A 15589-nucleotide genomic window follows, 5' to 3' on the forward strand; every position below is an offset into this window, starting at 1 on the left:
TTAATTTACCATGTAGAGTTTGTGCCGATCCGATGCAATCAAGTCAGCAAGCCTTAGGTCTTCCTGATACTGTCCTGTGCTGTGCAATACTGTGTGAAGGAGGAAGCACATTGTTGGCAAGCAGAGTTTTCTCAGCATGATCATCTGGTGAGTACGCTCAGGGTCATCTTCAGCATCCTTGATTAAAAAGCAAGAATTAAGTTTAAGCAACAGTGTCCTTTATTATTTTTAGCAAGACTTATTTGTGTTTGTCTGTCTGTCTCTCATACACAATAAAACATGACAACTCTTAAGCCTACTAATAATTATGCCTACTCAATCGTGACTGCCAAAAGCTAGTCTGAATTTGGGTTTTCACTGTAATGTGAGATTTAAGCATTGTTGCATTTAAAAGCAGCAGACCTATGAGCTGCAGTCAGTTTTCTCTGTATAGACATTATTCATATGGCAAGTATACCTACATGTAAATGAAACAATCATAACCAAGGTAGCAGTCAATCCACAGTAAATAAAAACCTGGAACAATTACAAGGCAGAAAACTGATTGGCTTTGAAACTACTACTCCTATTATATGTTGGGTTAGGACCACCTCTATGGTTGATCTGAATTATGTATGCATTACCTCTCTGACATCAACCATCCATCCTCCATCAACAAACAGCAAGACATTGTACATTTTTTCTTTCACATCAGCTGTTAAAGCATCCAAAAGACCTTTCCAAATACCATAATCCATCTGTAAAAGGAAAAAGTGAAACCATCACAAACTGCTCTATAACACATTCAGTTTAAAGCAGAAGGGGATAATCCCAAATGTGGTGGATTGCTCCACCTGCCACCCCAAGAATAAATGCTGAACCACAGTTGTGATACTGTGCCATTAAATCTCATTAACTAACCAAAGCTGAACTGAACAATATGTCCAAGTAAATGTGTCAATTTAGCATGAATTTTAGTTACTAATTCAAAATGCATGTATACAATACCTACACAATATGATGTTGTTCACTAACACTTTTTAAAAAACCCAGCCATTTACAAATATATACCTGCAATTTAATGTTCTGCTCCTATAAGTTACCCTCTCTGGCAAGTGAGCGTCTCTACAAGTATGGCTGTCTCAACTATTTCATAAATTCATGAAATGGAACTAGCTAGCAATCTAGCATTCAACTTGCAATATCTTATATAGCAGTACCCTCCAGATGTGTTTTGAGTAGAATTTCATAACATTCAGTGCACATGGTCATCTGAAGGATACCCCAACTTGAGGAACACTGTTCTACTGGCAATCAACAGAGTAATCAATGTCTTTTTGTGGCAAATAATTTATGTTCTAATATACTTTGGGCTGAAACAGACGGCTGAAAAAAGTCCACTTCAGGGTGTCACTGGAGCATGGCGTTTCCATGCTGCATGCTCCAATCATGCCCAGAACCCATGGGCTAATTCAAGATGGAGTGTCTTGAAGCTGCCTTGGGGCTGTGGCAGGGTTGGGCAAGCCAGCTCTTTCCCAGCCCAAATAGAAGCAGATCTTTTCCACTCCTATTTGGGCCAGGTTCAAGGTAGATGGGGCCGCAGGGTGTGTTTGCCATTACCTCAATCCGTCTTTGGCAGTGGCAGCTTCAAGCCGCACCTTCTTGCCAGTCTGTTCCGGCCCTTTATTACAGTTATGTCCCTTCAAATCTACTCCAATCTATGATCACCCCATTAGGTTTTTCTTGGCAAGATTTATTCAAAGGTTTATCATTGCCTTCCTCTTATGCTCAGTGTATTGATTCTCCAAAGGTATCCAGTAGGTTCCCATGGCAGAGCAAGGATTTGAACCCTGTTTTCCTGAAATCCTAGTCCATCAGTCAACCCAATACATGACACTGACTCTTCAATATATATTTAGCTAACAATAAAACAATATTTGGTTTCATGTCTATTTACCTCATATTGCTTCTCTTTAAGTTCATGGGCTACTTTTTCTGTGAAACTTGCTTGGGCAGGCTCGCCAGGCTTTTGTGGCATTGAGTTCATGTGCTTAAACCACTCATTAAAGGCTTCATGGGCTTCCTAAATTGGGGCAAAAATATTACTTTTTATATTGATAAATGGAAAAATATTTAGTTATGTGTCAAAAAATGTACCAGATCAGTCTTGATTCCTGATATAGACAGATCTGCAGCAATCAGACAGTTTGAACATCTGACCAATTTAGAAAATACATTTTACTTGATTCATCAAAATATGATCTAAATTGCTAACACTATCAAAAATAACTTTTCAACCATACCCAAGTGAAAGATATAATTAAAATATTCTATTTTAATCTGACCATGTCCATTTCTCTCATGGATGAAAAATATGAACCCACTCCACACATCTGGAATTAGAGACAGGCCTTCCAACTACCTCTTTTTGGAACTTAGTCACATTCTCACCAGATACGCTCTAATACATAAATGTTCTCTGATAGCATTATCATCTTCAGCTGGAAGTGGGCTCTCCATTCCTTGCTCTTCCCACTGGTTGTATATTTCTGCTATAGAGTCTTGCGGGATTTTTATAAACACATCTTTGGCTGCATCATGTTTCCTAGATGCTGTAAAATATAATATTCAAAGAGTTATCAGTCAATTATCACTTTTATAAATCAAATTATGAACAGAACTACTGCTTTCAGATGCATTACACTTTATCTCTACTTTCAAACTGATGGTTAACATTGCCTTACCCAAAAATTTCCTCATTATAGCATTGCTTTGTTTAAGTGCTTCTGCTCTTTGGGCAGGATCAAATACTATCCAGTCAATCACATCAATCTTCAACTGATCTTCCTGAGAGGGGAAAAAATCTACTGTCAGTATATATGCAGTAAACAAATTTATTTTACTCTTTGCTTAAGGATACAAGCCAAGCTAAAAACAAAGATGAAATTCTAGAGAACCTAGTGGGGACATCTGTATTCCCAGAAAGGCATTAGGCTTGATTGCTCTAACAGGAAATGTGTCTCACAGGACAAAATGCATTTGATATGTGTATAAACATTTTGTAAATGTGGTGTAGAGATAGCCTTCCAAAGAGTCCCACTGGACATACTGTGGCTGTAAAATTCTCAACACAGGGTATATGTAAAAGTTACATTTGTAGTAAGGCAATACATGATAAGACATATCAATTTTTTTACGGGAAAAAATAGTTGTTCACTACTATGCAGATTCCCCATGAAACTAAAATTCATGTTTAACAATAACAAAAAATGATTTTATAGTGTGTGCCAAGTGTTTTTAAAAAGGAGAACAAACATATTTTAGCATAAACTATAAACGTCAAGTGTCTCCTCTCAGGGGTAGCTATACAAGAGAAGAATCATCTTGACCACAACACAGGTCTCCATATATTTTTGCTGATGCTTTGGCTTGAATCAGTACTAGCACTGAATAGTGTGCACTTCATACCAATACTAATGCTTTCTATCTATATTATGAGCAGTACTTACTGCTGCCATTAAGGGGCAGAACAGACAGCTGTGAAAAGGCGGCTTCAAGCTGCCCCTCAGGAAGCTGAATTGGGGCTGCAGCAATCTCATGCCATGTCCCCAATCTGCTTTTTTGTTGGCTCAAAAAGAAGAGGCAAAATGCCACTCCTTTTTTGCTCCTGTGTAGCTGTACGGCACTCTGGTGGCATGCAGTGTCTAAATGCCACGCCACCAGAATGCCCAGAAGCCAGTTGCTTCTGGGCATCATGGGAGCATGTGCCATGTGTACGCAGTGCTCCCAAACAAACTGGAAGCTGGCTTTTCATGCTGGTCTGTATGCAACTTATTAAACATCATGAGTATGCACCTCTCCCAGAGGTGCTGGGAAATTGTTAATTCTAAAAATGATCGGAAACCTCTGATTCTAAATATGATCAGATACTACAACCGAGAAATCTTGGTGTTTGAGTTCTCCACCTAACAATATTTATATTGTGTGCAGAATACATTTTGCACTACTACTCACCTCTGTTGTACCTGTATCTATTGCAAGATCATGGTGAGTGAACTCGCCAGCATCTTTTTTTCGAATATTTTCAACAACAGTTTTTGTTATAGTTGCAACTTCTAGACCTGTATTGAAAAGGTAAGAAGTACATATGAAGAATCAGGAGGGATTTAAACAAAATACTACTTAGGGTCAAATAGAGGTTACAGGAGGAAATAAAGAAAAAAGATTAATAAGACTTAATATTCCCTCAAAGAATGCAGTTCCTCAGTACATGAATCACAGTATTCATTACCTGCCTCCTTTGCTAGCTCCAAGCAATGATGGCGCTGCTCAGTCTCAGTGATGTCTTCCAAAAATACAGCATACTGAGCAATAGCTACATTTTGAGGTAAGTGGCTCACATAAAATGCTATAAGGTCTGTGTGCTTCTCACGTATTAACCGCTGCAGCATAAAACAAAAATTTAACACAATATGAGTTTACTTATGGGAGTCATTCTAGATTTCATCTTTGTATCTGCATATTTACATGAGAAAAAAAGAGGTAAAGAATCAAAATGCATTCTCTGCAAGTGTCTTTCAAATAAACAGAATTACTAAATTTTAAGGTCATTCTATGATTATAAACAGGACCATTAATCGACTATTTATACAGCGAGTGGTTGTATTTGTGTAAGTAAATGTGCTGAAGATAGTCACAATGCTTTGGCTAATATTTTGCTCATTATGATCAACATGTACTTCCATTTTGAGAAGGAGAAATGTTCTAGTATGTTTAAAGCTTGTTCATAGGATAAATCTGATGGCTTACCTGAATGTAGGTTTTTAAAACATCAACAGACACTTCCTCCTGAATGGGAAAAATAGATTAATACATTAAATAAATCAATACTTTAATTTAAAGAATGGAAACTAAAATTATCATTTTCTTGTCTTTTTAGGAAATTGAAAATTACACTTCTCATGTTACCTTTAAAGATGCAGGATTAAGTCCAAATGAGAACCAGAAAGATTATAGTGTAGCATTGTTCATACCTGGGCCACAAGGTACAATGAGATCAAACAGTCCCACAATGTTGACAGTATTCATATAAAATTCCCTCTTATCAACTGTTCCCGAAGCTGTTTTTTGGAGGAAACAGCTGAACGAAGAACTAAGATTTGTTATATTCAGTTCTCTCATTTCAGATATTGTAGTTTGTTGTTAAGTGCCTTCAACTTGATCTCAGTTCATGGAGACCCTGTAGATCTGACGTCTCCAAGATTCTCTATCCTCCATAGCTTTGCTTAGGTCCTGCAAATTCACACCTGTGACCATTTTAATAGAGTCCATCCATTTAGCATGTGGTCTTCCTCTCTTTCTACATTCCCCCACCTTTCCTGGCATTATTGTCTTTTCCAATAAGTTGTGTCTTTTCATGACATAGTCAAAGTATGACAGCCTCAACTTAATCATCTTGGCTTCCAGGAAAATTTCAGGCTTGATCTGTTCTATGACCTATTTGTTTGCCTTAGCATTTCTTCACCAGCACCACATCTCAAAATAATTAATTTTCTTCTTATCCACGTTCTTTACTGTCCAGCTCTTGCATCTGTAGAGGGTAATGAGGAATACAATGGCTTGTACAATTCTAACTTTGGTGCTCAGTTGTATATTGTTACACTTTAAGATCTAGTCTAGCTCTTTCATAGCTGCCCTCTTCCGATCTCTTGACTGCAGTCCCCATTCTGGTCAATGTTTGATCCAAGGTATGGGAACTATTTTACTATTTCAATTTCCTCAATGTCTAGGTTAAATTTGTGTAGCTCCTCTGTGGTCATTTTTTCCCTTTATGTTCCACAGTAATCCTGCCTTTGCACTTTCTTCTTTGATATTCTAGGTCTATGATTTTTTTTTTGCTAGTAGTATGGTGTCGTCTCTAGATTGTTGATATTCATTCCTCCTATCTTCATTCCTCCTCCTCTTGTGTCCAAGCCTGTTCTTTGTGAAATCTTCTGCTTACAAGAAGGTGAAAGGACACAGTCTTGCCTGACCTCTTTGCCAATTGGGAACCATTCTGTGTCTCCATATTCTAACAGTAGTCTCTTGTTCTAAACAAAGATTTCTCATCAGGATTATCCAATGTGGTGGCACTCCTATGTCTTTAAGAGTGTTCCATAGCTTTTCATGATCTATGCAGCTGAAGGCTTTGCAACAGTCTAAAAAACACATAATGAATTTCCATTGGAATTTCGGTGTGCTCCATTAGCCGTCATGTGTTTCCTATGTGGTCCCTAGTGCTGCTTACTTTTCTGAACCCTACTTTTTCTTTGAGATTTCTCTTTCCATGTATGGTTGGAGTCTGTGTTGTAGAATTCTGAGCACAATTTTGCTTGCATGGGATACATACAGAAAGAAGGGGGACTTATTTTCTGGACTTTTACTTGTATTTACTTGAACCCAAGTTCCCCTTCAATAATGGAGCACTTTGACTGTTGCTGCAGAGATGCATTACAGTGCAAACAAACAGCAATATTTAGCACAGTTATTTATTTTATATTTGTTCTACTTTAAATAATAACTGCTTATAGCTTTTCAGGTTGAATGTGGCCAACTTCATTCTATTAACTATTAGCAATCTGAAAAGGGCAAAGAACCACTAAGAAATTTTCTCAAGGTTCATATATTCTTGTCTATTTTTTTCCCACTTCAATCCCTCTAGCTCCTCAACTCTGCTCAATGGCTACAGGAAAATGAATATAAATATTTGAGTCTCAGAATAAGTTAATCTTCATAAAAATAAGCTTACTTTGGTCTGTAGTCCCAAAGTACGGAAAAATAAAATGAGATGAGTCATGAACCGAAGCAGGTGCCCTGGAAGCATATTTCTGTCTTTGCAGAGCCATTTGTTAAATTCTTCCATCAAACCTGACAAAATACAAGTCCCAGTTTGCTTTAGTGGTGAGAAACAAATATTTAAAGTTGTCTGCTGTACATGATATATTACCTTAAAAGGACACGGTACATTGACTATAGCTGCATCCTCATACCATGAAGTTAAAAGAATTCATTTTTCACATTCACATAATTGACTAGAACTTTGATGTAAATATGACATCACACCATTGGTGTATCTACATTGCAGAATTAAAGCAGTTTGACACCACTTTAATGTCTATGGCTCAATGCGATGTAATTCTGGGATTTCTAGTTTTGTGAGATATTTATACAAATCCCAGAATTCCATAACTCTGAGCCATGAAAGTTAAAGTGGTATCAAACTGCTTTATTTCTGCAGTGTGGCAGCAGACCAAGACTTGTGCAGACATAAATGCTACTATATATGGCCATGCTGCAAAAGTAAAGGGGAGACAAATATACTCTTCTGTACTACAGCTGAAATCCCATTCTGCTATTAATATATCAATATTTGAAATAACTACATCTCTTTTGTCCCACACACACCTCACTCCTATAAAGTATAAGGACTTTCTATAACAATGGCTCTCAGTTTTTTTAACCTTGTGACTCCTCCCTTTACATCTCACATGCAGATGTCATGCCTGTCCCACTAACTCAATGTAGTTTATGAACAAAAATATTTTGTTTGTTTAGTGTACATATTTTCATTTGTACATACACATATATTCATATTTTAACATTTTATAAGGAAACAATATTGTTCAAATTAGAATAGATTTATTCTATTATATACGTTCACTATTTAACTCAATACATGTGTAAATTTTACACGTAAAAAAGTTTGGAAAGAGGAAGAAGAAGAGGGTTCAGGGCCTCCAAGTCTTGCACCTTGTCTTTGTGCAACTCTCATACCCTGCCTAGGTTTCCCGCCCCACAATTTGAGAACCACTGTTCCACAGGTTTCCATAAAATCACATTAGTTGCATTTCTCCCTGAAGTCAGAAAGAAGTCATATATGTCAGTTATTACAGAGCTACTAAAAGAAATGCAGTGAACTGAGATACAGAAAAAGCAAAATTACCATCCACATCTCCCAGGATAACAAACTTTTGAATCACGTGGTAGTGCTCTTTATTTTCTTCCAAAACTCTCTGAAAAACAGTTTGTAAGTTTGAGAAAACACACCATATAACCATACCAAATTATGTACAGCCAAACCATATATATATTTTGAAGAAGCTTACGTTGCACCACAGCATGATGGACAAAATTTCTGTGAAATAAAGAAGCATATCGTATTCTAAACTATATGCATGCAGTATAAAAATAAAAAAGGCTCTCATCTTCTGTCAGAGCTTGAGAAGAAAAAGTATGCATGCAGCTGCTGAAGAGGGAGAAAGTAAATATTATCAGATCCATGAGGACTGATGCTTCCTTTTATTCATTTTTCTCCCCCCCTCAATTGTAGACAATCATTCACAATGAGTAAACAAAAAGTTTACTGTTCTGACTAAACAAACAGTTGAGTCAAGTCCAAGTCTTATAGCCAGTGGAGGCAAGTCAAACCATTCCCGCTAGCATCAGTTTTCCTAGATATACCAAAGTTCCTGTGCTTATATTACTGTATATTTTTAAATATCTGGTACTGCCATTGAGAGAGCCAGTGTGGTGCAGTGGTTTGAATGTTGGACTGGAACTCTGGGACACCAAGATTCAAATGTATAAACAGTGCATGAACAGCCAGAAAAGTGTGAGATACATTCATTAAAAAAATCTAACTGAATTTGATAGGACATGTTCCCAAACAAGTAAAAAGATTGTGGCCCAAGACATAACTTGCAGTAAGCCTTACTGAACTCAATACCTCTGAGAAGACACAAACCAATGTGATGCAAAATGAAAAATAAAGAGTTATCCCTTTCTTTCAGTTCAGGCCCAAATTACCTTTTTGTCTGTTGCTTGAAGTTCTTCAAACACCTTTTCTAAAGTCCAGCTTCAAAATATATTAAAAGAATTGAGACACAGGAATTAATAGGGATGATTCTAATATTGCATCATAGCTACTTATCACACAAATGATAACTCACTTTGTTTCCAAATATTCTCTAGGGAGTTCTTCCGTTTCCTCCGTGGTCATAACTGAAGAACGAATTTCCTGTTCAACAAGTGTATCCACCATAATCCTGAAATATGCCCAGACTGCATCTTCCCAGGTGTCACAAACTGGAAGAAGCTTTAGGTTTATGAAGAAAAAAATCAGTCAAAATTAAGAGAGAAAATGTAGCATTAAAAATAAGTGAATTATACATAATCTCATACCTGTTTTAGGTTCCCACAGAGTGCTGCATATATTGCTCTTTCATACTTGTCAAACTGCTCCTAAAATATTCAGTTCAAAAATATTTCAGTTTAAGATCATTATGTCTTGATTCTTCAGATATTTAAGACATGTACCACAAATGGGTAACTGCTACATAAAAATATTACATTCAGATTCATTTTAAAAGTCATACAAATAATACACTTTTAGATTACTTACATTATCTACTGTAAGCAAATTGCATAAGATTTTCCTTTAAAGTCAATTTCTTACCTTTTCTGCCAGTCGCCAGCAACTTATTTTCCAAATACATCTGTATGGATTGCCTTCTACGGGCTCCAGCTCTGTTCCTGTACATAAACAGTAATTTTATAACCAGGAAAGATGACATTTCAGAATTCAGTAATGAATGTGCAATGTAATGTCCATCAATTTCAGTTTCTCTGAAACCTCTCTCAAAGTTCAGTTACAGATGTCTTTGAAGAACTTCTCATGAATGTCAATTATTAAAATAGAGAAGACTTAAAAAATGAGCTCTATTTTGCAAATCCTTAGAAATCTTTCTAAAATATTCACTACTCCGAGCTATCATTTCCCCCTTTCTAATGTTAATTCAACTGCTAATACTGTTTGCTTGCAAATTCTGCCTCTAATTCTTTATGGCTCCAATCTACATCTTTATGACTCCTAACTGTGGAGGACCAGTATTTACACATGGAAAATTAAAGGGGGAAAAAGAGGCTAAGAAAGAGAGAGAAATGGTTTATATCACCCTCACCCCCAGTTCAGCTGAATTACCAGAGCAAACAGGGATTAAGGATTACATATAAAAGAGTACCCTGAAATGACAATTATCAAGACAGAGAGAAGTCAAAACTGTTTGATCTTTTAAACAGGGGCATCCTTTTATTAATATTCCTGGGGAGTGGCTCATTAACATTACTTGTTATTACTTATTAATGACTAGTCACTTTTCAGTTGTTTAGAATATACTTAAAAATGAATAAAAATGCACAAATGGCTAAATGTAGAAATGTACAACCATGACTTTTTAAAAAGGCAATGACACTACTGAAGCTATCCCCAAAGCAACACATTGCATCTAATACATGCTTTTTTATAATATATTACTTCCAAACAGCTAGTTGGCCACAGCTAGTTGACCACAAGGTTCCACTAAATGATTTAACAAGTCCAATGCAGGAATGCCTTCTTAAGACTTCAGTGACATCCCTAGCTGCAGATGCTAAAGGCTGGAATTACAATGCTTACAGAGAAGACAATTCAGTTAATGAATTCTGTGCACTGGGACCATTAGATAATTTAGTGCAGAAACCATTTATCTGCATAGAGGGATGTTCAGGCAGTGCAACATAAAGCCATGAAACGTAGCAGAGCTCCCATGGCAATAATCAAGCCCCCACTCCAAGTAAAACTAGTAGTTCCAGGTTAAGGAGAGCCTGATAGCAGCATAATGATTACATTCAGACATATTCTTCAAACTATTTCTGTACTTGTGTCATTCCTCTTCCCATTCTCATAATTTAATTTGATCCAGCCATAGTCTGCTATGTAATTCAAACCAACTCCCTGCAGTCCTAGTTTGGTGGGCTTGCTCAAATTAGCTGGCCAATTTAGGTATCACAGCAAACTATTATTTGCTAATACATTGTCCATTAAGTTAATGTGTGAGTGAATGAAAGGCACACAAATACCAGGCTCATTACTGATTTTCCTAATCATAGACTGGAGGATGACTAATGTTAAGTCTACCAGTGTTTGGAGATCATGAACAGTCCTAACTGGTCCAATAACATCCAAACAGTGATACCTTTATTGGGCCAACCAAAATGCACAATTACATATTGCGAGTTTTCGAAGTCACACTAGCTTCTTCATCAACCAAACAGGAGAAAGAATTTGAAGATGTTAGTCATAGGCCTGCATTTTCTGTTACTGGTCTTAGTTCAGATGGTAGGGAGGGCTATCTGCATCTACCATCTGAGCTAAGACCAGTAACCTATCATCTGAACTAAGACCATGCAGAAAATGGACTAACATCTTCAATTTCTTTCTCCTGTTTGCCTGATAAAGAAGCCAATATGACTTTGAAAATTTGCAACATGTAATTGTGTCTTTTGGTTGTCCCAATAAAGGTATCAATGTTAGGATGTTATTGGATTTGCTATATGGCCAACACGGCTACCCCTAGATATCCTAATTGGTATTAGGCATATGAAATTCCAAGAAATTTGGAGAAAATTAACAGGCAGATTGCAGTGCCATATCATCTCCTATTTCTGCTATATGGACACTATCCACTTCATTTAATACTTGTTAATTTAGTCAGATGACGTATACATCTTTACAGACAGAAATATAGATTACAGAAAGCATATATCCAAAAATTCTCAAAATACATCTTTTAGGAAGAGAGTTTGGGCAAACTTGGTTAAGATGAACAAATGTACGAACAGAAGCCTACACCGCCATACTAACACCACATTTCAGATAAGCACCTCCATTCACATTAGGATCATGATACAGTTTCCATCCTTCGAGAGTTGCGGCTCTCCATGCCTGTCCACATCTTTTGCACAGTCGCTGGGCCTGTAAAAGCAAACATGAGTGGACCAATTTTGAAGGAAAAAGTCATTCCTCATTTTTAAATAACAGGGCAAACAATTCTTTAGTGCATCCTTAGCCATTAGAAAGAATGGCCAGAGTTGCTCCTAGCCTAGAACATGAGCCCTGCAGTGTTCAAGGCTTCAAATACCTGATAAAACTCATAGGATCAAAGCATGGTTTCAGATCTTGGTTTAATAACTAACCCACAGCTTGTATAAATCACAGTTAAACTAGTTTTAACCCAGCAGATATAGTTTGCTCACAGATGTGTACACTTAAAGGAAAATCCATATAAAGCTTCAGAGACTTACTTCATCTGTCATTCCTGCTCTAATAAGAGTGAAAAGAAACTTGAGCAACCGTGAATCATCTTCCTGATCCAAATCATCAAGTGGCATTTTCTGCCTTATTGGAGCATCTGGATCCTAAATATAAGAAAAAAACAGTACAGTACAAATTCTGTTAAATCATGGAAGCATACTTTTCTATGAATTTCCTGAATTTATGCTAAAGTGACTATGCCAGCCAAGCATAGTGGTTTGAGTGTTGGACTATGACTCTGGAGACCAGGGTTCAATTCCCAACTCAGCCATGAAACCCACTGGGCATTTCTTATTCTCAAAGGAAGGCAAAGGCAAACCTCCTCTGAAATAATCTTGCCAAGAAGGTTGGTCTTAGGGTTGCCATAAGTAAAAAAAAGACTTGTAGGCACAACAACAGGAAAATGACAGTACATTCTTTTTTGCCAATTCTTCCTCTGTTCTTCTGTGATCTTTTTAATTCTCTGTGTTGCTCTTCTCACTAATCAGTAAAGAAGCCAGATATGGCCTATACAATTCTAGTTACTATCAATCTACATATGTATTGCAACTCCTGCTTTGGTATAACCTGTTTCTTACTTAAGATGTGCTTGGTTCATGCAGCCTCTCTCAACACAATGCTTTTCCTTTTTTCAGTCGCTTGTAACCTATTTAGAAATCCTCTACAAGGCCCTGATCTCTAGAAGTCACTGGATAGTATGAGTCTTGAGTTCCTTAGTATCTGCCCAAATAGACCATTGGTATCACCTATTGGATTAATTATATAGACCGAAGTTATTATATGATGTGATATATGTCAAGCTAAAAATCCATCCAGAACAATTTTTAAAAGAACTACCTTTTCCTAACTGACACCTTATTTGACTACACATGTGCTCCTTGACCTATTTCAATCAGGTTTTTGTGTATGCCACTCACTGAAATGGCTTTTACTACTGTAGTAAAAGATATTCTAGCAGCTGAAGCTCAGCATCAAACATCTGTGCTGAACCTGTTGGATCTTTTTGCAGCCTTTACTTTGGATCATCAGATCTTATTATTACATTTGGCACCACTGTGAATAATGGGGACTGCTTTGTCCTGACTTAAATCTTTTTTGTTTGATTGTTCCTCCTTTGTTTCATTTTGGGGATCCTCAGTTTTTGGTCCTCTTTTTTCATTATGTACAAATATAAAATATTCCATGAAATCACAATAATTTTGTTTATATTTATAAGTTACACATGCTACCAGTGTAAGATGTTCCATCTTATCACATTTTGAAAAAGTGTTTTAAAACAGTAATTAATTTATTCATATAATGGCCAAAACAGTTGCCAATCCCTATATAAAAACTGTTGCATAAGCAAATGCTACTATGCATTAACTTTATTAGAACATGGAAGTCTGAAACTAGTTCAGACTGGACTACAGCCAGATAAATGCAGTGCTTCTCCATTAAAAAACAACAACATTCCTAATAAATTATTGAAGCATTTTATTCAAACAGGAAATTATTAATTGCTTCTTCATTCAAGTTTAGTTATTTAAGACCTGAAATCAATAAATTACACTTACTAATTCAGTCACGAGTGGTCGTGAGCTCCCAGCAAATGTGTTTAATTGTCGCTGCTTCAAGATGTGCAGGGTATTCTCCCTGAAAACACAAGGCACTTAATTACAGTACTTCAACAGCAGTGGCTACTGAATTAAATATTCTATTACTGAAACAATTACAGTTGGCCCTTGGTATTGGCTGGTGTTTGGTTCTAGGACTCTGCTATAGATACCAAAATTTGTGGAAGTCCCATTATATACAGTGGTGTAGTAAAATGGTGCCTCTTCTATAAAATGGTGAAACCAAGGTTTGCTTTCTGGATTTTTAAAAGAAAATATTTTCAAGCCATGGATGGTTCAATATGTGGATGGAGAATCTGTGGATACAGAGGGCTGACTGTAGGTACTGAAGTATTTTCTTTGATTAAATAATCTTCTAGGTAGCTTCCAACTCATTGAACATTATGCAAGAACAGTGTCCTTCACTCACTGGCAAATAACACTTTTCACCTCACTTGAGGCCCCATCCAACAAATACTTTGAACATCGGTAGGAAGCTCCCTACATTTGCTCATTCTGTGGCTGACAGCTGAAGCTGAAACTACATCAGTTTTCCCCTTGTTATATTCCTTCTGGGAGTGGAACCTTCCAGCATTCCTCTGGCTAGCGCTTGAATGTCTGCTTCCCTATCTTCTGTAGTCCCAAAGCAATTACAGCATCTTCAGATTATTCAGTGCAGACTTGGATCTGAGCAAGTGACTGTGGAATTTGATCTATGTTTACTCACATAGCAGCAGTGAGCTTAACTAGATTTACTCCATACAGGATTGCAGCCTGAGGGCTTAAGACCAGAACTCTTAGTCAAGGGTCTGTTTTTGTTTAAATTCCTCCCAGAAGCACTAGGGGATTCAGTAGACTCACAAGTAGTGCACTCTATAAGCTACACATCACTGGTTATGATGGCTAACACTCCCCCAAAACATTTTTAAAAAGCCCATGGCAGGCTTGGTATAAGGAAAATGGGGTAAATGGAAGATGGCATATACAAATGAGTTAATGTGTAAACTGAAGTTTTTCTTTTTCCTGCCCCATATTACCACATATACTTAAGTAAAAAAAATTTTTTTTTTACAAAAAAACTGACCCAAAACCCCTGGGTTGACAAATATACAGGTCAGTATGGTAACTAGCTCGGCTGTCTCCCGAAGGGACAGCCAGGCTAGAGGAGGAGGAGGAGGGAAGGCAAGTGCTTGCCCTCCAAGCCTTGTCTCCAGCCTGGTTCCCCCTTGGGAAACAGCTAGGCTGGGGATGAAGAGGAAAGGCAAGTGCTTGCCCCTCAACAGCCCGGCTGTCTTCTGAGGGGACAGCTGGGCTGCGGAAGGGGAGGAAGGGTACTGAGACCCTAAGTTTTACCCTTGACTTATCCATGGGTCATATCAAAATCCCTAGTTTTGGCCCCCAAACCTGCCCTCGACTTATACATGAGGCTGACTTATAACTGAATATATATGGTAAATGATATCCAGTCTATATCTACACATGTTACTCAGAAGTTCCACTGGGACAACTGGGCTTATCCAAGTAAATGTGCACTTAATAGTAAAAATCACTAAACTTTTGTAAGAGGTAGCTGCTGATAAATACTGATTTTGGGTTTTAACATGAATTGTCATAAAGCCTTGCTTTCAAAGAGCCTGCTAGTGAGTTCAGATGTATGATACTGGTTGAGTCTCCTTTATCCAAAATATGAACTTCTCCAAAACCCAAAACTTTTTTCGGGGTGGATGAGATAGTGATAACATTGCTTTGTGATAGTTCAGTATACACACACTTTGTTTTATGCACAAAGTTATTTAAAATATTGCATAATATTACCATCAGGCTATGTATATAAGTTGAATATGAA

General features: G+C 37.2%; 1 protein-coding gene across 2 annotated transcripts in view; it reads right to left on the reverse strand.

Moving 5' to 3' along the window:
• The window catches only part of NUP107 (nucleoporin 107), a 30005-nt gene that overhangs the window by 1950 nt on the left and 12466 nt on the right, over window positions 1-15589 (reverse strand). For both annotated transcript variants that reach the window (XM_089524154.1, XM_089524155.1), the window contains exons 11-27: window positions 13705-13783; window positions 12139-12252; window positions 11719-11809; window positions 9473-9549; window positions 9199-9258; window positions 8967-9112; window positions 8824-8872; window positions 7961-8030; window positions 6767-6885; window positions 4789-4827; window positions 4271-4421; window positions 3994-4100; window positions 2724-2826; window positions 2431-2591; window positions 1937-2062; window positions 624-737; window positions 10-177 (exon numbers count right to left, since the gene is read on the reverse strand). In XM_089524154.1, coding sequence (XP_089380280.1) covers window positions 10-177; window positions 624-737; window positions 1937-2062; window positions 2431-2591; window positions 2724-2826; window positions 3994-4100; window positions 4271-4421; window positions 4789-4827; window positions 6767-6885; window positions 7961-8030; window positions 8824-8872; window positions 8967-9112; window positions 9199-9258; window positions 9473-9549; window positions 11719-11809; window positions 12139-12252; window positions 13705-13783 — 1774 coding nt within the window. The remainder of the gene's footprint in view (window positions 1-9; window positions 178-623; window positions 738-1936; window positions 2063-2430; window positions 2592-2723; window positions 2827-3993; window positions 4101-4270; window positions 4422-4788; window positions 4828-6766; window positions 6886-7960; window positions 8031-8823; window positions 8873-8966; window positions 9113-9198; window positions 9259-9472; window positions 9550-11718; window positions 11810-12138; window positions 12253-13704; window positions 13784-15589) is intronic.

This window comes from Sceloporus occidentalis, unplaced genomic scaffold, assembly GCF_023333645.1.
Source record: "Sceloporus occidentalis isolate IW3139 unplaced genomic scaffold, rSceOcc1.0.p SCAF_5, whole genome shotgun sequence".
Classification (NCBI taxonomy): domain Eukaryota; kingdom Metazoa; phylum Chordata; class Lepidosauria; order Squamata; family Phrynosomatidae; genus Sceloporus; species Sceloporus occidentalis.